Source organism: Sarcophilus harrisii, chromosome 3 (assembly GCF_902635505.1).
Source record: "Sarcophilus harrisii chromosome 3, mSarHar1.11, whole genome shotgun sequence".
NCBI lineage: Eukaryota > Metazoa > Chordata > Mammalia > Dasyuromorphia > Dasyuridae > Sarcophilus > Sarcophilus harrisii.
The window spans coordinates 40,483,127-40,507,538 of record NC_045428.1 but is presented as its reverse complement, the minus strand read 5'-3'; the positions used below and the strand labels follow the sequence as shown (position 1 = coordinate 40,507,538).

General features: G+C 41.3%; 1 protein-coding gene across 3 annotated transcripts in view; it reads left to right on the top strand.

The window, feature by feature from the left end:
- MCCC1 (methylcrotonoyl-CoA carboxylase 1) overlaps positions 1–24,412 on the top strand; it is a 45,909-nt gene that overhangs the window by 12,504 nt on the left and 8,993 nt on the right. For all 3 annotated transcript variants that reach the window (XM_031957739.1, XM_031957740.1, XM_012546487.3), the window contains 10 exons: positions 743–890; positions 979–1,100; positions 2,396–2,507; positions 4,424–4,505; positions 8,189–8,316; positions 18,185–18,368; positions 19,888–19,997; positions 21,255–21,471; positions 23,025–23,111; positions 24,139–24,188. In XM_031957739.1, coding sequence (XP_031813599.1) covers positions 743–890; positions 979–1,100; positions 2,396–2,507; positions 4,424–4,505; positions 8,189–8,316; positions 18,185–18,368; positions 19,888–19,997; positions 21,255–21,471; positions 23,025–23,111; positions 24,139–24,188 — 1,240 coding nt within the window. The remainder of the gene's footprint in view (positions 1–742; positions 891–978; positions 1,101–2,395; positions 2,508–4,423; positions 4,506–8,188; positions 8,317–18,184; positions 18,369–19,887; positions 19,998–21,254; positions 21,472–23,024; positions 23,112–24,138; positions 24,189–24,412) is intronic.

Below are 24,412 nucleotides of genomic sequence, written 5' to 3'. Positions count from 1 at the left end.
AAATATTTATAGCAGCATTTTTGTGATGGCAATGAGTTGGAAATTGAAAGGATGTCTCTCTGTTGGAGAATGTAATGTAATGGTATATTGGAGATATGTGGTATAATGGTAATGGAGAATAAATGTAATGGTATATAAAGGTAAGGGGATACAGTTGTGCTATAAAAAATGATAATCAAGTGGATTTCAGAAAAACCTGGACTTATATGAACTGATGCTGATTGAACTAGGAAAACATTGTACACAGTAATAGCAACATTGTGAAAAAAAAAATAACTATGATAGATCATTGTATTTCTGAGGACAACTAAGTCTAAGACAACTCCAAAAAACTCATGATGGAAAATGCCATCCGTATCTAAAGAAAGAACTGTGGAGTCCGAATGCAGACCGAAGCATATTCTTTTCACTTTGTTTTTTTTTCTTTCTTGTGGTTTTTCTCTTTTGTTCTGACTTTTCTTTCACAACATGACTAATGTAGAAATGTGTTTAACATGATTGTTTATGTATAACCTATATCAGACTGCTTGCTATCTTGGCGAGGGGAGGGAAGAGAAAGGGGGAAAAATTTAGAACTCAAAATCTTACAAAAGTGAATGTTGAAAACTATCTTTACATATAATTGGAAAAATTAAAATACTATTAAGTGAAGAAAAAAAGAACAGTCTATGGTTTATTGAAATAATCGATTGTACTAAGGAACTCAGGGTGGCCTCTCAACCCCTTTTATTCCCCCTTACAGCACTTCCAAGGCAATCATGTCTGCTGCTGGGGTTCCTATTGTTGAAGGTTACCATGGGGAAGATCAGTCAGACCAACACCTGAAGGAACATGCAAGAAGAATTGGCTACCCCATCATGATTAAGGCGGTTCGTGGTGGAGGTGGAAAAGTAAGAGAGAACCCTTTGTGGGTTTCCCTGGAAAGCTGCCTTTGTTCATGTGACGTCACCCTTGTAACCACCTGGTTTCCTGCTGCAGGGCATGAGGATAGCGAGATCAGAAGGAGAGTTTCAAGAGCAGTTAGAATCAGCCAGGAGAGAAGCCAGGAAGTCTTTCAACGACGACGCCATGCTGCTAGAGAAGTTTGTGGACACCCCGAGGTAAGATCCCTTTTTCTAAGGCTGCACAGCATTGTCTGAGGAACTCAAGGAAGATGGAAAACAGGCCATATTGCACTGAAGTCAACGGCAGCGGGTTTTCTGAGAACTTTTGTGATCTGGAATATTCTTTTGTCAAATATTGACTGATTGACTTGGATTGACTTGTAGCTCTGTTTACTGTAAGGAAATTTGACTGAGGTCAGATTGACCGGTCCAACGACCTTGAGAAGAATGATTGAGTCTGGCAAATGATGGAGTCGGAAAAATAATTAACAAAATAGGTCATTTGGCATTATTAACTAGGCCATATGCCAGCTCATGTGGAGAAAGAGTTATTAAGGAAAGTTGTGAAGGCCCCTCTCCTGGAAACAGCCATCTATTCCTATTAGTACAACCTCTGGATAAGAATTAAAGGAATCAGTTTTCCAGTAAAGAATCCCACTGGGTATGAGCAAGGGACTCCTTTGGACAGGGGGCTAGTGATCCTGGGCAAACATCCGGGGAGCACATGACGGCAGTCATCTCACATATGGACGTCACATGCCCTGAGAAACTGCTTCTCTCCTTGCCCCAGTAACGTCATTGTTACTTCTTTTTGTTGTCCTTTGTTTTTGTGAGGTACTTGGGGTTAAGTGTTTGCCCAGAGTCCCCAGCCAGTAAGTGTCCTGGATCAGAGGATTTAAATTCAGTCCTCAAGACTCCAGAGCCAGTGCTCCATCTCCTGCTCCACCTAATTGCCTCGGGCTTCAGGTTCAGCACTTAGCATGAGATGGGGGTTCCTGTAAGGACCTGGGAATATATTCTGAATTGGTAACTTGTAGTTGTAGCACATTAGTATTTTTAAGGCTTTCTGGATTAACCATTTGTCTTTAGTAATTTGATTCAATCCTATATAAAGGTAGCAGTGACAGCCCTAACCCCTGTATTCTATGTGTGTGTGTGTGTGTGTGTGTGTGTGTGTGTGTGTGTGTGTGCACGAGAGAGAGAGAGAGAGAGAGAGAGAGAGAGAGAGAGAGAGACTGACTTAGTTTCATGTTGTCTTCTCCATTAGAGTATTAGCTTCTTGAAGGCAGAGACTAATTTCACTTTTCTTTGTATCCTCAGCATTAACAGTGTCTGGAACATAAATAAGTTTTAAATAAATACATATATTAATGTAGCACACAAATCAAACCTAAAAAACCCCCCAGTAGCTCACTAGAAGGTCACTGGAGAGCCCAGTGGTTTGGTTTAACAAAAGCCACATTACCCGTTCAGAACAAAGGATAATGATGTCAGTCTTTACCCTCAAACAGGCATGTAGAAGTCCAAGTATTTGGTGACCAACACGGCAATGCTGTGTACTTGTTTGAGAGAGACTGCAGTGTACAGAGAAGACACCAGAAAATCATTGAGGAGGCCCCGGGGGTAAGGAAAGTCTTTAAAGGAATTGATGCTTAATTCACCTTATTTATCCTAGGCCCGTAAAGTCTAGTCCTGCTTCCCTCAGGATCTTCTAGATTGAATGGTGAGGAAGTTGCTGCTGTGTGGTGGGTGAGAGAGTTTCCTCCAGGAAAGAAGGAAGGAAGCAGGCATTTATGTAGCACCTGCTGTGTGCCAGGCCCTGGGCTAAGGGCTGTACAACTATTATTTCACTTGATCCTCTCAATAACCCTGGAAGGAGATGCTGTTATTATCCCCATATTACTGTTGTGGAAATGGAGGCAGAGAGCAGTTAAATGACTTGCCCGTGGTCATACAACTAGTAAGAGTTTAAAACCAGATTTGAACTGAACTCTTCCTGACTCCAGACCTAGGGCTCTCTCTGCTCTTGGGCAGTCATTGGGAGCTTCCCTGTACTGATGACATCAGAGGCCTGATTAGGGCCAGGTGCTTATCATAACACACTTGGGGGCCACACAATGGCCTGCTCCATGATCACGTAATCATGTGTGATTGCCTACAGTGGGACAAACTTTAAGATGATTAGTATTTTACAGTAAGTTTTTCTTATACAGTTTAAAAATTAATTAAAAGTAAGGTTAATTTTTGATTGGCCAGAAATCTAAATTTTTTTGGAAAAGGTTTTGAAAAGTAGATTTGTTGAAAATTTTTCTCAAATATATTGTTTTTCTAGATAGAAATGAATATATAAACTCAATTTCCTGCTGTAGAATCTTGAACTTCATTAGAATCTTTCTTTGAGGCATTTCCATATCCTCACAGACAGGATATAAGCCTGGACTTCTTGCTTTACCTCTTTGGGTCTCAGTTTACTCATCTGTAAAATAGGAGGGCTGGATTAGGTTACCTCCATGATTCCATCTGATACTACATCTATGAGTTCTCAATTCACAACTTGTGAATTCACATTGTAGATGCAGAAAGTATAAGAGCCTAGGCTGGATGAGCTGGTCTCAGATTGTACAACCAAGTGGGTTAAAAAAAAAAATCTCTGATAGCTTGTTTATTATGATTCACCTCTTTTTCCTAAAATGCATGAAAATGTCAGTGAGCTTGGTGTTTCCGTTTCACTGTAATATTCTGGACATCCTGATTTACTTAGCAAATTGTTACCCAGTGAAACTCCATTTGTAGAGAATGAGCTTTCATTATAATTGAGGAAGTGGAGGCAGTTAATGTTCTACAGTTAATTGTTACCAAGGTCACTTGTTTATTCAGATGCACTTTTCCTATAAACACATCTTAATTGTCATTAGAAGCTTGACCAAATGAAATGGAGCTTTTTTATATTGTTGCCCAACATTCCAAGTTTATCTCTTGGTTCCATCACTTCCACTGATTTTGACTAATATTGCCTAAAGAGTCGTCTCAGTTCATTTGTGATGTATTTTAAGTAGCTTTTTATTTTTCAAAATACATGCAAAGATAGTTTTCATCATTCACTCTTGTTAAGCTTTGTGTTCCATATTTTTCTCCCTCCTTCCTTTCCTCCCTCTTCCCCTAGACAACAAGTAATCCAATATAGGTTAAACATGGGCAATTCTTTTAAACATATTTCCACATTTATCATGCTGCACAAGAATTTTGTGATGTATTTTGAAACAAAGAAGGGTCAGCAAAAGTTGTCAAATAGGCATTTGTGATTTTTATGAATTAAAATAAAAACTGGCCTGGAGCATAAAGGCAGAGGTGTAATTGGGGAAATCTACAGTTTATGGGCCAATCTAATGAGTCATTGATTTTGTTTGATAGTAACAGTTCCTGAAAATAAGACATTCCTTAATGAACATAAAGTTGGATTTTCTTTGAGTAAAAGATAGTGAGTAATGCCCATGATCCTCATGGGAGATTTAATTTTTAACTGTTTTAATTATTCACAGCCTGGAATTGATCCCGAAATAAGAAGGAAGCTTGGGGAAGCCGCTGTGAAAGCTGCGAAGGCCGTCAATTATGTGGGTGCAGGTGAGTGGGCAGGAGGGAGCTGAGTGAGAAGGGGGATGAGAAAGACCAGAAATGAGAGTGCATTTCTCCAGTTTTGAGAGCACAAGAAAACCAGAAAGCTTTTTTTTTTTTTTTTCCCCCTGTCTTTGGGCGGGGGAACACTTACAGAATGTGAATCCACTTCCATGTGGATTTAATTCCATGAATCTGGGCATGAGTCGGGGTTCCCATGGATGGAAGCATATTCTTTAAAGAAGCAAAATAATGATTTCCAGGTTCCTCAGCTGGACCAAAGTTAGCTACTGTCCTGAGCTTCACTACTCTTGGGTCACCTTGAGGTGACTTAGTCATAGTCTCATTGCTGAGACTTCTGGGACTGATTCTGAGGGCCTACTATGGTTTGCTCAGTGTTAACTCCAGGGAATCCCTCCTCTTAGATAAAGAGGCAACAATAGAGTTTTAATTGTTTTTTAATGTGTTTATTCAAAACTTAAATATAATATGAAGAAAAAAATTTCCATGTACACAGAACATGGAAAAGAATTCAAATATAAAACAATAAATTTCCATTTCAAGAAAGCCTATATAATAAATTCTACACATTGTATTCAGAGCTGTCTATCTTTGCTTCTTTTGATTTTCTTTTGTTATTGACTGTGCCTTTTTTATTTTATTCTTGTTATCCCCTTTCCTCCCTCTCATATCCCTCAAGAAGGCTACAATTAAACATAGATATATTTATGTATCCATATGTACATATACACACATACATAGATGTCTGTAATAATATGCACATATACATCTATGTAAGACAGTACAGTTTATATATCCTCTATTTCTCATTTTCATTCAAAAGTTCGAATCTTTTTATATTTTTCTAATTCCACCAACTCATTTTATCCTACACCAAATCAATATTCCAATCTTATATTGTCTAGTTATTTTAAATAGTTTTTAAAATATTAATTAATATGGATGATATATAGTAGTTTCCCTGTTTTCCTCTTTTGATTAAGTCTATTTTAGCTTTAAATTTCTCTGAGATCATGATCATTCCCCCTGCTTTTTTTAATCCAATAAATTCTACATCTGATCTTTATTATTATGTTTGCCTATTTCTCTTATTTCCTATCCCTCCCCAACCTTCTTTTTATTTATTTACCTTGCCTTTCTACTATTTAACTTATGTGTCTTCTCTCCCCTCTCTGCCCCCATCCCAAGAATCCTTCACTTATCCTCTCTCTCTACTGTTTCCCTTCCTTTTGTTTCTGACTGAATTTAGAAGACTTTTATAACCTTCTAGATAAATATGTATTGTCCCCTCTTTAAAGCATTCCTGAAGAGAATGAGGTTCCAGAACTGTCAGCCCTCTTCCCCTATCTAATTTCTCTGTGTCAGTTCTTCCTCTGGCACCTCATTTGTATAATTACTCTTTTTATGTTTTCCTTACAGTTTTGCTTTTTAGAATCACATTACATTCAGCTCTAACCCATTCTTTCTTTGGAACTACCCATTTACTAATGGTAATGATAATATACAATTTACATTTCCAATATAAAAAGTAAAAATTTTATCTTTATTTAAATTAGCCCTTTGTAATCAGTCTTTGATGTTTACTTTATAATTCTCTTGGATCTTATAGTCAAATTCAGGTGTCTTTTTTTTTTTTCCCTGAGGCAATTGGGGTTAAGTGACTTTACCAGGATCACACAACTAGGAAGGAATTCAGGTCTTTTTGCAATAAAATTCTGAAAATCTGGCAGTATATTGAATGGTTTTTTGTTAAGTTTTGTTTTGTTGTTTTTTTGTTTTTTGTTCAGGATTATGCTTTACTTTGGTGGGTGTGCTATTTTTGGCCACAATGCTCATTCTTTTGCTATTTGATATATAGTGTTCCAAGAGCTTTGATTTTTTAATGTAGCTAGATTCTGTGATTCTAATTGTAACTCCACCATATTTGAAATGGGTTTTTCCTTATTGCTTATGATATTTTCCCCTTGACCTGGGAATTTTACAATTTGGCTATTTTAATATCCTGTAGATTTTCCTCTACTTGTTGTATCTCTTTGAAGTGGTGATTGATGATTTTTTTTTCTTTTTCATTTTTACCTTCATCTCTTGTTCTAACTCTTCAGGACAATTTTCTTTAATAATTTCTTATGTTACTGTCAAAATTTTTTTTGATTTTCAGGTAGTCTGATTATTCTTACATTTTCTCTTCTTGATCTGTTCTCCAGATCCATTGATTTTCTTATGTCTCACATTCTCTTCTATTTTTTCATTCTGTACATTTTGTTTCATTTTTTTCTTGGTCTCTTATAACGTCACTGGCATCTCCTTGCCCAGTTCTAATTTTCAAGAAGTCATTTTCTTCCTTAAGATTCTGAATCCCCTTTTCTAGCTGGTTGATTTTCTTTTCATAATCTTCTAGTTTTTCTTGGATTGTTATTATTTTCTTTTTAAATTTTCTTCAGTCTCATTTGATTTTTAACTATTTTTATGAATTCTTTTTGGTCAGGTAACTATTTAATGATATTCTTTGGGGTAAAGAGGCTTTTTTTTTTTTTTTTAAACTTTAGTGTCCTCCTCTGAAGATGAATCCCTCATCTTTCTTTCCATAGAAATTTTCTGTGTTTGGGTTCTTTCTCTTTGTCTGCTTTTTTAAAAATTTATAGCAACTCATTATTATCACTTCTTCTGGTCTTAGGTCTTCCTTCAATTTTCTCCTGTAGCCTGAAACTGAAAACAAGAGTTCTCCACCCTGTTAAGTACTGGCAGCCGGCAGCTTTCCCTCACCTGGCGTGCTAGTCCAGCTCACCAGAGCCTTTTCTTGGCTAACACACACAGGCCTGCCATTCCTTATAAGCAGAGGTTCCCTCAATCTTCTCCCCCCCTCCCCCAGATACCTGACTCCCCACATTCTCTGGGAGGTGAAAGTTCCTGTGGCTGGGCCCAGACTCCCTCCCAGGCCAGCTAACCCCCGGGCTCCCTGCTTGTGCTTTCAATGGAACTAGCCTGGAGGTGTTCACCCTCCCAAGGACCAAAGCTCCATCCTGCTATCTTTCTTTGGATCTTCTCGGATCTCCCGGGAGATCTTCTGTTTTGTCCCAACTCTTGCTTATTTTTCTTGCTCTTCCTTTGCCCTGAGACATGGAAAGCCTGGAATTTTCTGACCCATGCAGTAGATCCTAGAGTTTGAATTGTTTAAATATCAAATAATTTTCATTGAATGGAGAATTAGAAATAAAATGACATCAGATGCATGTTTGGGGGCATTAAAAAAAAAAAGAGAATAAGCATTTATATAGCTGGTGCTATTTGTCAGGCACTGGGCTAAGTGCTCTTGCAAACATTATCTGCTTTGGCCCTCCTGACAGCCCCGGGGTGGAAGGGGAGAGGGGAGATGCTCCCATGTTCCCCATTTTACAGTTAAGGAAACGCAGACAAACAGCTAAGGGGCTTGCCCAAGTTTGCCCAGCTAGTGTCTGAGACCAGATTTGAATGCAGCCTCCCAGGCCTGTGCTCTGCCCACGTAGGACCACCAGGCTCCAGGTTATCTGAGGAAAAGACCCTGGGTCCTCCTGATCCAGCCCCTTCTTCCTAGGGCACGCCCTGCTCCAGGAGGGGGTCGGCTCGTGGCAGGGCTTAGGTTGAGGGCCTTCCCTACTTTGCTGCTGCAACTTAACCCAGGTCTTTGCTTGCAGGCACCGTGGAGTTCATCATGGACTCAAACCACAATTTCTACTTCATGGAGATGAACACGCGGCTGCAGGTGGAGCATCCTGTGACCGAGATGATCACAGGCACCGACCTAGTGGAATGGCAGCTCCGGGTGAGCAGACACTCTGGGGAAGGACCACGAGGAGGGGGTGCAGCCAGGCCTCCAGGGTGCCTCGGGGCAGCCCAGATCCAGCCTGGGCCTTGGGGGCTGCTGGGTGACCGAGCAAGGCTTTCTGCCTCATCTTCCTTGACTGCCCCTGAGGCCATTGCTGTGAGGGCCAAGGGAGAGTGAACAGAAAGACCTTAAACCGCTCTGTAAATGCAGGCTCTGCCTTTTAGCAAAAGACCATGAGACATGGAAGCCCAGGACAAAGTCAGTGGGCCAGGAGTGCCTCAGCCAATGGAGGGTATTCTGGAGTCAGAGCAAGTCTCAGAGCCCTCCAGATGGATCCCCTGCCTGCCCCCCCCCTCCCAATTTTACAGTAAGGGCTTCAGGAGACAGTGTGATTGAATACAGAGCCAGATGATTTTCCCAAGAACCATGTGGCTTCCTCTGGTTCCATTCAGCCCCAGTTCAACAACCATTTTTAGAGGCTGCTCCATACTAAGACACACAAAGATAGCTAAAACATTCACCCTTTGTAATATTATATATATAATATTTAATATGTAGTTATGGTCATTTGCCCTTTGTAATAATCCAATAATAAGAAGGAAGCTGGTAGGCAGGCAGGGTTCTGGGGAGTGCAGAAGCCCAAGGTCAGGGAGAGCAGATCAGAAAAAGTCGACCAGGAGAATCTGGCGGGGAGCCTTTTTTGAGCTCACGGGAAGCCGGAAGCAGGGTCTGCCTTCTGGCTAGCTCGGGCCAGGTGTGGAGGCCAGAGCTCTAGGGGTAAAACACCCCCACCTTGGGGCTAGGAGAGTGACCCCCTTTCCCATGGTCAATGATTTCTGGAGACTGTCACATCTTTACTCTTAGCCTCGGATTAACTAATGTTCGATGTTCATTAATGTTAATGAACTAATTAGCTCATTCCCTTCCCCATGTATTACCTCTCCTAGGCCAAATAAATATGAAACGGATTCAAAGCATATTCATTCCTCTGCTTTTCTTGAATAGTATCACCTTCCCCTGGTCAGCAGCCTCCCTCTGATAAAAATTCACGGGGGCTTAGATAGATTTAGGGCAGCTGGGAGATAAAACTCAGATCCTGCTGCTGACTCAGTTTCTCCTTCCCAATAATGAAGATTTAAGTCCTCACACTACTTGGGAGTCACCCGAGGCAGCTCCATAGTGCTGCTCTTTTAACAGGTATTTTCTGAATGGGATTTTAGTAATCTCAGTAATGCTGCCTGGTATTTACTTAGCTCAGTGAGGCTTGCAAAATGCTTCCCCTGTGTTATCTCACTGGGTTCTCACAACAACTCTCTGAGGTAAGTTCAGTTTTTATCCCCATTTTCCAGATGAGGAAAGTATGGCAAAAGAAGTTGAATGGTTTACCCAGAGTCTCCCAGCTAGCAAGATCTCAAATCCCAACTCAGATCTTCTTGACTTTTTGTGGCTTGATTTGAAATGTTGGTTCTTGCTCAAATGTTGAGTCTGAGTGAGTTTTATCTTTTTATTAGCCAAGAACATTTTGGATCTTCTGGTCCCTTATTCCTTTTTCCAGTTTGCTTGACAGTTCTGGCTAGATATATACGTTTTTGAGAAATTTAAAGTATACTTCCAAGCTGCCAAGAATCTCAGGGTTAAAATGCTTGACGTCAATACTAACTCTTCTTCTATCCCTGGTAACATGCATTTCCCTATTTATCTTAATTGGTTTTTGTTTTATGTATTATTAAAGACAGGTACCCCATTTTATCTCTATTTTATCTTGTAAGCCACGAGGCAGAATATAAATCCTTAACAAAACTAGTTTCGGCTCCTTCCAAGTTGTCTTTTGGATTATTTTGCCAACAACGAGGTTTTTAAGCCAGCTGCCAGCTACTCAAGCTTGCCATCACAATCCAAGTGACTGCAGCCATGTTCCAGCTGGACTCCACTGAGGCCGGAGGTCACTGTGCGAGTGGACAAGGCTCAGCCCATACTCTGGTAGAGGGCAGCTTCTTTTGGCAACTCTTGAGAAGCTGCATCTGTTTTTGTTCTCATTTCCAAAATGGGGTAAAGGATCAAACTTGACTGCAATTCTTGGCTCTTTTTTCATGTGGAAGCCAGCCTTTGGAGGCCAGGTTCAGGGACACTTCTTTTTTGATCAGTATCCCTTTCTCTTTCTTTTGCTTCTCCGATGAGGAGACATTATAGATACTCATGGTTTGTTGGGGAAAGCTACTTGCTGGTTCTTCTGGAATCAAAACCTTTCCTTTTCTGACTTTCTGGGCTCTCTGAGCTTATGGTCACCAGATTTCATAGAATTTTGATGTTCAGGGATATTGGTACCTGATATAAGAGATGTATGTCCAGGGGTAAGTGTCCAGGGTTCCAGGAAAATTATGTCATTCTAGAATGTGAGAAAAGAGGAAGATTGCAGGCTTTTGGGACACAGCATTATCAGAAAAGATGTATTTCTGGATTTCAGAGATTTACTTGGCTTTGGTCCCTAAGGCTTTGGTTTCTGAAACTTAGGGAAGACTACATAATTTTGAGGTTCACAGAAGAAGGAAGCTTCATAGACTGTCATGAAACCTAGTGTACATGCAGATATCTGAAATGCAGGGAAATTAGTGAAAGCAGAGATGGACTTTTAGGGATCTAAAAAAATAGAAACCAGTTTCTGTTGATTAAGGAAAACATGCTCAAAAGCATTGTCACATTTGGTTTTTGAAACTCCAGGATGTCTAGGCAGGGAGAGCCTATCATCCAGCCTCAGGTCCCGTGCAGGGTGCTGTTTATTGGAGCTCTGAGAGTCTAAGCTTGCAGGTCTTGGGAGAGATGCAGGAGGCTGCCAGGATCCCGGATGTAGATGGAGCAGTTTCCAGGGTTTGGGATGCCCCAAAGACATGGCAGTTCAGACAGGGATAGTTTCCTGGAAAAGTAGCTGCCAGAGAAGCCTCTGAAAGTGGCGGACCCCACTTTCCAAGGTGCCCACCCCAACATCCATGTTCCCACCTGGAGGAATGCCTCTGCTGGACCTGCAGGGTCCATGTCAAACAAGGAAGACTTTTCCTCCGTAGATGTTGTATCTTTAGGTTCAGCTTTGGAAGGTGACTGATTTGGGGACAGTTATAACCACACTTGATGCTTGTCTGAATTTGCTAACTAGAAGTGGATGAAAATGTTTCCTCAATAATGTGGGGTATTTATTCTCTTTTTTGAATATTTATTAAGTGGAATTTATTTATTTATGAAGTGGATTTATTATTTAGGAACAGAAACTTGACATATAGTGTTACTTCCTCTAAGTCCTAAGGTTCTCTCTTTTGTGAATAAAAGTGTGTGCTATAGAGAAGGTCCTTTCTGTTGTAGTTACTTCCTTTTTAATTTTGATAATAAGCATCCTGAAAACCCAACTTCCCTCAAACAAAAGAGAATGGAATACATCATGGAAATACAAAGAAACTTCAAATTGAATCATACACCTATTTCCTTTCCATATAGTTTTGCTATTATATATATACTATCATTAGATAGTAAAGGTCAATAGAAAATTTGATTCTTAGCTTACCTACATATAGAGATTAAAATAGAAAAATCATAATGCAACATGTATATACCATCAGAGAATTCTGGCAGCTATCTTAGTCCAAGAGTTGAATAATGGCTGTGCATGAGGAAGACTAAATGGAGGCTTGAGTATTCATGTATGAAAATAAGAAAAAAATCATTCTCAATTGTTTTCTTTTTAAATTATATTTTTAGTGGCAGCTAGATGGTATAGTGGATAGAGCACCACCCCTGAAGTTAGAAGGACCTGAGTTCAAATTTGGCCTCAGACACTTTATATTTCCTAGCTGTGTGACCCTGGGCAAGTAACTTAACCCTAATTGCTTCAGTCAAAAAAAATTATGTTTTTATTTCATTAAATATTTTCCAATTGCATTAAAAATTTTAATGTTCATTTCTTAAAATTTTGAGTATCAAATTCTTTCCTTCTCTTTAGCCTTTCCTCCATCCATTGAGAAGGGAAGTGGTATATCAACTATACATGTGAAGCATGCAAAATATATTTCCATATTAGCCATGTTGCAAAAATGAAACAAGAAAAACAAGAAACATAAAAATAGGTGTTTTTTTTTAAAGTATGCTTCAATCTGTACTCATAGTTTATCAGTTCTCATTCTGGAAATAGATAGCATTTTCCGTTTTAGGTTCTTTTTTGTTATGTGCAGAGTTGTTAAGTGTTTAGAGATGATCATCCTTACAGTATTATTGTTACTATGTATAATATTTTTCTGGTTCTACTTATTTCACTTTATTCATATAGGTCTTGCCAGTTTTTTTTTCTGAAACCATCATACTCATAATTTTTTATAGTATAGTAGTATTCCGTGACAATCATATTCCACAACTTGTTCAGCTATTTCCTAACTAATGTCCATCCTTTCAATTTCCAGTTCTTTGCTATCCCAAAAAAGAGCTGCTATAAATATTTTTGTACAAATAGGTCTTTTCCCCCTTTTTTGATCTTTTTGGGATACAGACCTAGGAGTACTAATGCTGGGTCAAAGGGTGGGCATATTTTTATCCCTTTTGGACATAGCTCCAAATTGTTCTCCAGAATGTTTGGGCCAGTTCATAACTCCATCAGAAGTGCATTAGTATCTATATTTTTCCACATCCCTTTCAGTATTTGTCATTTTTCTTTTCTGGAATGATAACCAACCTGATAAGTATAAGGTAGTATACCTTACTTAGGTTGCCTTAATTTGTATTTCTCTATCAATAGTCATTTAGAATTCTTTTCCATGTGACTGTCAATGGTTTTAATTTCTTCTGAAGACTGCCTATTCATTTCCTTTGACAGTTTATGAAATGGGGATTAGCTTTTTTTTTTTAAATAAATTTAGCCCAGTTCCCTGTATATTTGAGAAATAAGGCCTTTATCAGAGAAGCTTAGAGTAATATTTTCCACCAGTTTTCTTCTTTCCTCCTTATTTTCGCTGCATTGGTTTTGTTTGTACAAAAAAAAAAATTTCATGTAATCAAAATTATCCATTACTTCCTATGATCTTATCACTCTTGTTTTCTTATGAAATCTTCCTTTAGCCATAGATCTGACAGTTCAGTTTCACCATGATCCCCTAATTTGCTTATGATGTCACCCTTTATGTCTGTATTTGCTTATGATATCAGCTTTATGTTCATTATTTACCAATTTTGATTATATTTTGGTATACAGCAAAACATATATCAATGTTTGTCTATGTTTAGTTTCTGCCAAACTGCTGTCCAGTTTTCCCAGCAGTTTTTGTCAAATACTGAGTTCTTGCCTCAAAAACTTGGATCTTTATGTTTTATCAAACACTAGATTACTGGTCACTTATTCCTATGTATTATGTACTGAATCGATTCTACTGATTCCTCGTTCTTTCTTGACAAGTTATATTGTTTTCATGATTACCACTTTGTAATAGATTTTAAAATCTGATACTGTTTTTGTTTTTGTAATTGAATGGTCTTTTAGGCTTATAGTTTCCTTACTATTGAACTAGCACTACATTCCTAATATAAATCCAGCCCAATGACAGTATATAAGCATGATGATATAGTGCTGTAATCCCCTTGCTAGCATTTTTTTTTTTTTTTGCAAAAATATTCATCAGGGAAATTGGCCTATAGTTTTCTTTCTGTTTTTACTCTCTCTGGTTTAGCTATCAAGACCATATCTGTGTCATAGAATGTATCTGGTAGGACTCCTTTACCCATTTTTACAATGTATTTATTTATTTAGTTTTTTTTTTTTATTTTTTTTTGCTGAGGCATTTGGGGTTAAGTGACTTGCCCAGGGTCACATAGCTAGGAAGTATTAAGTGTCTGAGGCCAGATTTGAACTCAGGTCCTCCTGACTTCAGGGCTAATGCTCTATCCACTGTGTCACCTAGTTGCCCTTTTCAAATAATTTATAAAGCATTGGCATTAATTGTTCCTTAAACATTTGGCATAATTCACTTTTAAACCTATCTGGTCCTGGGAATTTTTTTTAGGCTTATTCAATTTCTTTTTTCTAAGATAAGTTTATTTCCTCTTCTGTTAATCTGGACAATTTATATTTTTGTAAATATTCTTCCATTTCACTTAAGAGTATTAGTTTTATTGCCATATTATTGGACAGAATAACTCCTAATAATTGCTTTAACTTCATCTTCATTGGTATTATATTTACCCTTTTCATTTTTGAAACTGGCAATTTGGATTCTTTTAAAAATCAAATTAGCCAGTTGTTTATCTATTTTATTGGGGTTTTTCCCATGAAACTAGCACCTAGTTTTATTTATTGGTTCAGTGACTTTTTATTTTCAATTTTATTCATTTCTCTTTTGATTTTTAGGATTTTTATCTTGGTATTTAATTGGGGATTTTTCCTTTGTTCTTTTTCTAGCTTTTTATTTTTTGATTATCTGTCCAGTTCATTGATTTGCTTTTTCTCTTTTTTTACTGATGTATAAATTTAGAGATATAAAATTTCCCCTAAGTACTGCTTTGGCTGCATCATACAGATTTTAGTTTTTGTCTCCATGGTATCATTGTTTTTAATGAAATTATTGTTTCTATAATTGATTCTTTGACCCAGTCATTCTTTAGAATCACATAATATAATTTTCGATCTATACTTCCATGACTCTTTATTGAATGTAATTTTTGTTGTATTATAACATAAAAGGGTATATTTAATAGTTCTACCTTTCTGCATTTGGTTGTGAGGCTTTATGCCCTAAAACATGGTCATTATTTTGTGTGTGGTGGTGCCATATTGCTGCTGAAAAAAGGAATGCTCCTTTTTTTTCCCCATTCAGTTTTCTTTAGAAGTCTATCATGACTTTTCTAAAACTCTGTTCATCTCCTTAACTTTTCTTATTTATCTGATGGCTAGATTTATGTAAGTCTAAGAGGGGAAAGTTAAGGATCCCATTAGTATAGTTTTGCCTTTTATTTCCTCTTGTAATTCATTAAACTTTTCCTTTAAGAATTTGGATGCTATGCCATATGTTTAGTAATGATACTACTTTGATATCTATTGTACCTTTTAGCAAGATGTAGTTTCCCAGTTTATTTCTTTTAATTAGTTTATTTTTTTGTTTTTGCTTTGTCTGAGATCATGATTGCTGACCCTGCCTTTTTTATTTCAGCTGAAATATAATAGATTCTGCACTACTTCCTCATTTTAGCTTTGCATGTGTATCTCAATTTCAAGTGTATTTCTTATAAACAATATATTGGATTCTGGTTTTTAATCCATTTTGCGATCTGCTTCCATTTTCTTCCTTTTCTCTTTCACTCTTTTTAATCTTGTCTTTCCTTGGAATTCTGTTTTGCTTCTGATTACTGCCTTCTCTTATCTATTCTCCCTTTTGTAATCTCCTCTTCTAATTCTTCTTTTCTTTTATTACTTTCCCCTTCTACTTCTGTGTTGGGTAAGATGTATTTCTATTTCCAATTGAGTGTGTGTGTGTGTATTTTTTTCTCTTTGAATTGCTTCGTTGCCCTACCAAACCTCAATATTTCCCCCCTTCACTGTAAAAGCTCTTCCTTACAAATCTCTTTTATGTGAGAAAATTTCTTCTATTCTACTTATCTTTTCCCAGTGTATCCCTTTTTCTCAGCTATCCATTTTTTTTAATATCATTCCAACATAATCAGATTACTCTAGTGCCCTTTGTTTATGTGGAGTCCTTCTAACTGACCTAATAATGATACTTCTTAGACATTCCATGTATCACCTTCTTATGTGGGAATATAAACAATTTCACCTCGCTAAATCCTTTATGATTTCTCTTTCATGTTTACCTTTTTGTGCTTCCCTGGAGTCTTATATTTGAAAGTCATATTTTCTTTTCTGTACTGGTTTTTCATGAGGAATATTTGAAAGTCTTCCATTTCATTAAATATCTATTTTCCCCCTGAAGGATATGCTCAGTTTTTCTGGGTATATGATTCTTGGTTGTAATCTTTGCTTTTTTGACTTCCAGAATATCATTCCTAGCCCTCCACTCCATTAATGTGGCAGTTGATAAATCTTATGTGATCCTAAATAATAGTTCTACAGTATGTGAATGGTTTCTTTCTGTCTACTTGGAGTATTTACTCTTTGACATGGCAGCTGTGAAATTCAGCTATAATGTTCCTGGAGGGGTTTCATTTTGGTATGTTTCAATTGCTGATCAGTGGATTCTTTCAGTTTCTAATTTACCCTCTAGTTCTAAAATATCACAGCAGTTTCCTTGATATTTTCTTGAAATATGATGACTAGGCTCTTTCATTGATCATGGCTTTAAAATAGTCCAATAATTCTTGTTATTTCTCTTTGCAGTGTTTTCCAGGTCACTAGTTTTTCCAATGAGATATTTCACATTTTCTTTTATTTTTTCATTCCTTTGACTTTGTTTTATAATCTTTCTTGATGCCTCCTGGAGTCATTAGCTTCATTTTATCCAATTTTAATTTTAAAGGAATAGTTTTCTTTAGCAAGCTTTTGCACTTCTTTTTCTGTTTGGCCAATTTTGGTTTTTAAGGAGTTACTTCATCATTTTTGTCCTTCTTTTGCCACTTGGCCAATTCTGGTTTTTAAGGTGTTGTTTTCTTTAATATTTTTGTGATTCTTTTACCATGTTCATTGTCTTTATAAAATTTTCTTGCATTACTCTCATTTCTTTTCCTAATTTTTTTCTCTACCATCCTTATTTGATTATAAAAATAATTTTTTAGCTCTTCCAGAAATTTTTTTTGGGCTTGTGTCCAATATACTTTTTTTCTGGGAGGTTTTGCTTACAGCTATTTTAACATCATTGTCTTCTGAGTTTGTGTTGTGGTCTTCCATTTCACCAGAGTACCTTTTTATAGTCAAGTTCTTGTTTGCTCATTTTCCCAGCTTTTGAACTTTATGTTAAAGTTGAGTTTGGGGCACTGTTTCAAACTTCAGATTTTTTCCTCATTACTGATTTCAGAGCTAGTTCTTGGGGGTTTGGAAGTTTTTGTTGCTTCCAAGATGGTGTGATCCAGGGAGAGGAATGGTCACTGCTCTCCTGGTTTGCTCTCTGGTCCTTATTCATGAAGGGTCCTGATCCTTTGCGATTTCCATTGATTCTGCTTTTCAGGACCCCTACTCCCTTAGGACAGCAAGTGCTTTTCTCTGTCTTGGAACTATGACCCAGGAGTGGACACAGGCCATGGAGTATTGCATTCAGTACTAGCACAGAAGCCCCTTGTAGTTTCTTTCCTACCGGTCCCCCAAACTCCTCACCATGTCTGGCTTAAGAGTTCCCCAAGGGGCTCTGCTCATGCTGCCATCCCCAAGTCCCACTCTGAGCCAGATTCCCCTCCCCCGTCACAGATCTCTCCGACCTCCTGCATTGTCTCGGGCTAGAAGAATGTCTCACCCTATGCTTTGTTCACTCTGTTGCTCCAAATTTATATTTGAAATATTATCTTATAAGTCATTCAGAGGGGAATGTTGGAAGAGCTTGGCTGAAGTGCTTCTACTTTGTCATCTTAGCTGCACCTCTGGAAATCCTCTTAATTATTTCCAACCACTGAGTGGCCAGTCTTGATACTTGGACTCACTTAACTGTTTTAAGGAGAAAGCTACGAAACTCCTTCTCATTCCTGTTCACTTGCAGATTATTTCCATCTTGCCACCAAGAGAAGGCATTTCACAAAGGGCTCAAAGCATATAAATAAAAGTGGATCAAAATACTGTTGTTTCTGTTAACTACACATTAAGCAAAATCCAATGCTCAGTCTAGAAAGAGCCAGAACCCATGTTTGCTAATGCTGTTAACTGTTATAGTAGTATTTTGCAGATGGAAAAATCTTCTTTTTTTAGATTGCTGCAGGAGAGAAGCTCCCTTTGAGTCAGAAAGAAATCAGACTGAAAGGCCATGCCTTTGAAGCAAGAATATATGCCGAAGACCCTCAGAATAATTTCATGCCTGGGGCAGGACCCCTTGTGCACTTGTCCACACCGCCACCAGAGCCGAGTCTTAGGATCGAAACGGGAGTGAGGCAAGGTGAGTGGGGATGGCCTCTGGCCCTTGTTAGTCTGGCTGTAAAGGAGGACAGTGATTGCTGTACTCACATCCCTCCCAGGGACCTTGGCCAGGAAGCAGGTGGCAAGTCCCCGGGGGCTCTGGCCATGGGACTCATTCTTACATTGGTGACAGCCCCATCATGAGGCCTTCAACAACAGCCAGATTCTCTCTTCTTTTTTTTCTTCAATGACATTCATGCATTTGCCATTGCTTTTCATTCTTTCAAAAATGATAGTGTATTTTATAAAAGAAAAAAGTTTGTGATGTTCAGGCTCCTATTTGGAAAGCTTTTGTTGTTCTCTCCATTCTCCGGTGCTTGCTGATAGCCTGCATTTCCTATGGACAGCATCATGGGGAATATTCAAGCCTGGTTGGGAAAAGAGTGTCTCTGTGCACTGAAGAGTGGGAAGGACATTAAATAGCAATTCCAGAATTAATTTACAGCATGGATTGTAGGGGGCCATCAGAGTTCATTGGAGGGGGATATACTATCACCCTGGGTGGGATTAGTCACAGTAAGCAGATTGCAGAAGGGGAGGATCTAGGCCAGAAGATGGGAACCCGGGGGGAAGACAGGCTCCCTAGAAATCAGCTGTGGACCCAGTGGGAGGAGGGAAGTTCCCTTTGGGCGGGGCCCTCGCTGGACCTCATCTGGAGAGTCCCAGCTAGAGGAGGACACTGATGGCTGGAGGCAGCGGGGATGGAGAAGGCCTGGAGTCCATATTGGGCAAGGAGAAAAGAAGGTTCAGGGAGACCTGAGAATGGCTTGACGGGCCCTTCCACAGGGGAGGGATCAGCCCAAGGGAATGGAGCAATGGGCACAATGGACACAGTGGGCATGGGCCGGGCATCAGCAAGTGCTCCCGGGCACTGGATGCCAGCACAGCTGCATTGGGAGGGGAGGTCTCCCTGCAGACCCCAGAGGGCTTTGTCAGCTCTGGGCTGGGCCAGGCGGTCTCTGATGGCTGGCATGCTGGGCCACAGGGAGGGAACCACCTTGGAAATAAGGTTAGGCTGGCAGATCGGAGCCAGCCTGGGAGGGCCTTGAAGGCCAACACCAAGAAGGCGTGTTCTGCTCCCAGGCAGCCCTGGCCTGTCCACACAGGCGTCCTTCCGTAGGTACCCAGAGAAGTTGGCGGTTCCAGGTCGGGAAGCTGCTGACAATTCTCTCTCAGTAAGAGGCACCCCCGCCAGGGCAGGGACTGGGTGTGGGCCATTGGGTCTCCAGGGCCTTGGCCCGTGTCAGGTCAGGTTGAGCCAGATCTGTGGGAAGCAGAACAAGCCCGTCTGTGGAGCCAGATCATGCCCTCGTTTGTACAAAGGGAGGATCGGGCCCTGGTGGCTCAGCGATCAGGGGGGGGGGGGCGCCCTCCATAACCAAGTGTATCAGCCGTTAGTCCTGGGGGGTTCCTGGGCCAGGTGACCCGTTTCTGGAGTTTGCGTTTCCCCGGATCCTCGGCTGAAGCTTTACTCCAGAAACCCGCCTCTTCTCTCTCAGGGGATGAAGTGTCGGTGCACTATGACCCCATGATTGCGAAGCTTGTTGTCTGGGCTGCCGACCGCCAAGCAGCATTGAAGAAGCTTCGGTACGGCCTTCGGCAGTACAACGTGAGTGATGGGGAGGCTCAGGTCACATGCAGAGAGGGCTGCGGTGGCCGAGGGGACGGCGTCCCAGGGCCACTCTTCCAGTGAGCCTACGGGTGGTCTAAGCTGGGTCCTTAGTCTCGATATGGGATAGTCACAGATGGGGCCGAACAAAATGGTGTCTCAACTAGGAGAGAAAAGTTCTATAAATGAGGATCTCAGGTAGTAGAGGAACTGTATACTGATTACCATAGGTCATGAGGTGACCTATGAAATTCCAGAATAGAGGTTTGCATAGTCACTTCCCCCCAGAAATTAAGAGAGTCGGTCTTGGATAATAGTTGATGCTGTTTGTTTTGGAGGATTATTCCCACTTCTCTAATATGTTATCTGATTGCAACCAAAAGATCTGGCAGATGAAGGGGTGTCTTTTTAGACAAATTGGAAAAGCACCAAATGACTGGTGTTGGTTTAATTTGCTCTAGCAACTACAACTCTCGCCTGAATGTCCAACAACCAACCCCACCCCCCACCCCTGCCATTTGTGTCATGATGTCATGGATCTATTGTTGGAAAGGGCCTCAGAAGCCATCTGTCACTGACATATTGGGGTGACATAATGGACAAGTCACCGAGCTTTTTCCTCAAGGAGCAAAGCAAAGAACTCATCAACTCAGATTTTTTAAAAAACATAAAAATTAGAAGCAAGGGCAGGTAACAGATGCCAGAGCAATTTAATTTTCTAATGCTTAGAATTAGGAAAAACTGATGTTGCGCAATAAAAAGAAACAAATGGGATTTTAAACACCTATGTTGGGAAGAAGATTGAATGAGGAGAGGAAACCAGCGCTTCCACTAATGAGCACATAAGCCCGGGGGCCCCAGGAGTGACCACGCTGCCCCAAAGCCCCAGGTCCTGTAGCCATGGCTGCTGTGGACCCACGAGAGGAGATTCACGCCGCCCAAGCCCTTGGCGTTGGCTGGGGCCCCCTGAGGAGGAGGAAGGAAAGATCTGTACACTAGTGCCATCAGGGTCCAGCCCACATATGTGTGTACATCTTGTCTCCCTTAAGACTCTAAGCTCGAGGGGGCAAGGGCTGCATGGCCTTTGTCTCTCCATCTCCAGTGCTTAGCACAGGCCTGAGCACCTGGAGACCCCCGACCGTTGGTTGGGGCTCCTGTGCTGGGGGAGAAACATCAGTGTTTCCTAATTCTAAGCATGAAAATCATCCTGCTCTAGTGTTCCAGGGCCTCCCTGAAAGCTTGCCTGCTTCCCCCTAGATCACAGGACTGAACACCAACATCGACTTCTTGCTGAGTCTTTCCAGACACCCTGAGTTTGAAGCTGGCAATGTGCATACAGACTTTATCCCGCAACACTACCAGGACTTGCTGCCCCCTCCGAGGCCCGCGGCCAGAGAGGTCTTGTGTCAGGCTGCCCTGGGACTCCTCCTGCGTGAGAAAGGGGTGACCGGCGCCTTCAGGGACCAGACGGAGGGTGAGGATCACTTTTCTCCTTCCAGTTAGCAGGTTTTTCAGACATCAGGTCTGGGGAAGCTTCTTCCTCTTTTTCCCCCATTCTCTGTTAACAGAGCCAGCCTTCCGCACTTGGCAGGTCCTAATGGCACTAACTCTGGGATCAGGAAATGATGGAATCCCAGGGTCAGAAGAGGCTTGAGAGCTTGCCTGGTCTGGCGCCCCTCTGCCTCTCCCATTTGTCATGAGAAAAGTGCCCTGAGAAGTATCAGGTGCCATCTGAATGTGAGCTGGGGGGGCTGGGAGGCCCAAAGGATAGGGCACCGGACCTGGAGTCAGGAGGACCTAAATTCAAATCTGGCCTCAGACGCTTGGCAGCTGGTCACCTCGCCCTGCTTGCTTAACTTTCTCATCTGTAAAATGAGGCAGAGAAGGAAACGGCAAACCAGCCAGCATCTTCGTCAAGAACACATCATGTGGTCAGACAAGACCGAACTAATTGCATGACCAAAAAACATGAATTAAAAACCTTTCTGACAAATGGTCCTTGGGCCCACCCCTGCAGCAACAACAAATTTCCTTGACCCTGGGAGCAGTCAGCACTTTGGGGACAAGCCACCGATCTCTAGGTGGCTGTGCAGTCCACGTCTGCCATTTCCGTGTGAGATAAAACTCCCCGTTTCTGTAATCTGTATAGTTCATCTAATAGTTTTGCCCACAGCTATGAAGGCTGCCTCCTTTTCTAGGCCCTCTCCTACCATCTCTGGAATTTGCAGAGAAGTGACATTACGTTATTGTTATACGGCCCATCTTCTTCCTCATTTCCTAGACTGGGCTGTCGGTAGTGCTCTGGCGCTTCTCCCAGCCTGCAGCTTCCTCCAAGACCCTGGCCCACCGCCCTTCATGTTGTATCCACACATTCTTTGAGAACACAGAGCAGCGGGCAGCCCCTTACCGACCATGTCCCTGGGAGCTTCTGTCCCCATAGCAGGAGGGGAACGCTGATTCTCCCCTTGTCACTGTGAAGATCCTTGACAAGAGAAGGGGGAAACAAAGGGGGAGTTGTCCGGTTCCCCTTTCCCCTCTGTCAGATGGCATTGCACGGTAGCCCCAGATAGGACATAAGTAGAAGTCTTGCGCCTCCCTCCCTGTTTTGTGCTTAAGGGTCACTCACTTAAGAGTCACTCCCGACTCTCCGTGTCCTTGGGGGGGGGGTTGTCACTTTGGCCTCTGGGGCCCCACTCATCTCACTTGAAAGTGGGGCCCAGACCAGGTGGTCCTGTGGTCCCTTCGAGCTCTAAGTCCTGTGACCCCCATGGAGCAGGGACAGGGCTGAGACCCGGAGAAGGGGCCGACTGCCTCCTTTCCTTCACCAGGGCTCTGGTGTTGTGGCTTTCAAGATACTGGAGGCGACTGCTAACTTGGCCCTTCTTTCCTGTTGCCGGGGGCATCTTCACAACAGAAAGGCTTTGATGTCATTTCAAAAACTTATTTCTGTAAGACCTGGTTTGTTTTCTGTGCCTGTGTAAGGACTTTCTGCTCTCTAGTTTGTGACTTTTTACAACACTTTTCCAGATCGGTTCTCACCTTTTGCCTCCGGTAGTGGCAGAAGATTAAATCTCTCTTACATCAGGAACATGACTCTTGAGGACGGGAAAAACAGTAAGTGACAAGGGAAGACCACGCCTGAGCTCCTGCTGCCTTCCAAGCTCAGGAGAAGAGTCTCTAGTGTTTCTGGCATTAGAAGTAATTAGGGGCAGGCCCTGATTGAGCGACTGGTAATACCAGGATTCTAAGCTCAGTGAATGGGAGAAGAAGGGGCTTTGATGAGGAGTTGGGTTGGAGACATTGGAGCTTGAGACAGTGAACGTTTGGGCAGAGAATTCGACTTGAGAGTCCTCTCCATATGGTAATTGGTCACCATATCATAAATCCAGAGCTGGGGAGGACCCCGTGGCTGTCTGAACAAACCATCGTATCTTACTGAGATCCAGACTGGAGGACCTCCAAATCACCCAGGCAGTGACCACTCTACATCCATACTTGTTCCAGCTATCCCCAGGAAAAACTTAGACTATTTTTTGCCTCCTCTGGATCCTACCGAGTCCATTATTGTGGTCTCTGGGACAGACTCACTAAAATACACACTGGGGATTGACTCCTTGTTTACAAAGAGAAAGCTGAGAACCAGACAGAGGGTCCCAGAGTTGCTCAGGTTGCTCCTGACAAATGTTGCTACAGTCCCCATCATTGGTATTCAAATCTAAGTGTTTTCCTTCATCAGAAGGAAAAAAAAAAACCTAGAAAAATCCCCTGATCCAAATACCTTTGAGCAAAGAGTGTCAGAGAGCCTTTTCTCTTCCTGGTCAGGAGAGCACTGGACAAGTGGTCAAGAAGTTGGGGTTAATAGGCCCCTAATGCCATTCTCTGGGCATTTGGCTTTGGGCAGAGCCCTGGGGTGAACGCTCTGGCCTCAGTGGCCACCGGTGACATTCACCCTCCAGCTTTCCTGTGTCAGTCCTAAGAGAAACCCCATCCCAGTTTTTATTGGCTTTACTCATCAGCAATAAGGAAGCAATATCCACGCCCTCAAGAGAATAGTTTTTTGTTTCAAATGAGAGGTTTTTGCTTCTTTGAACTTAAGAAGGAATTCCTTTTGGAAATGACTTGTGATTTTTCTTGTTCCTAGAGGTGGCCATCACCGTGAAGTACAACCGGGATGGATCCTACAGCATGCAGGTGGGTCACTTGGCTGTGCCACAGGGATTTTGTGACAGATCAGACATGGCTCTGATTGCTGAGGCGCCCTTATTCTGTGCCAGCTTCTGGAAACTAGTTCTGTTCATTTGATTCTTTCTTATGTGTGTCCAGCTCAGCTGTCATGTTTCCATAATGGAACCGAGCAAGCCCCACACTTGGAAATGAGATAACCTCCCAAGTCGGGCACGTATCAGCTGCCAGTA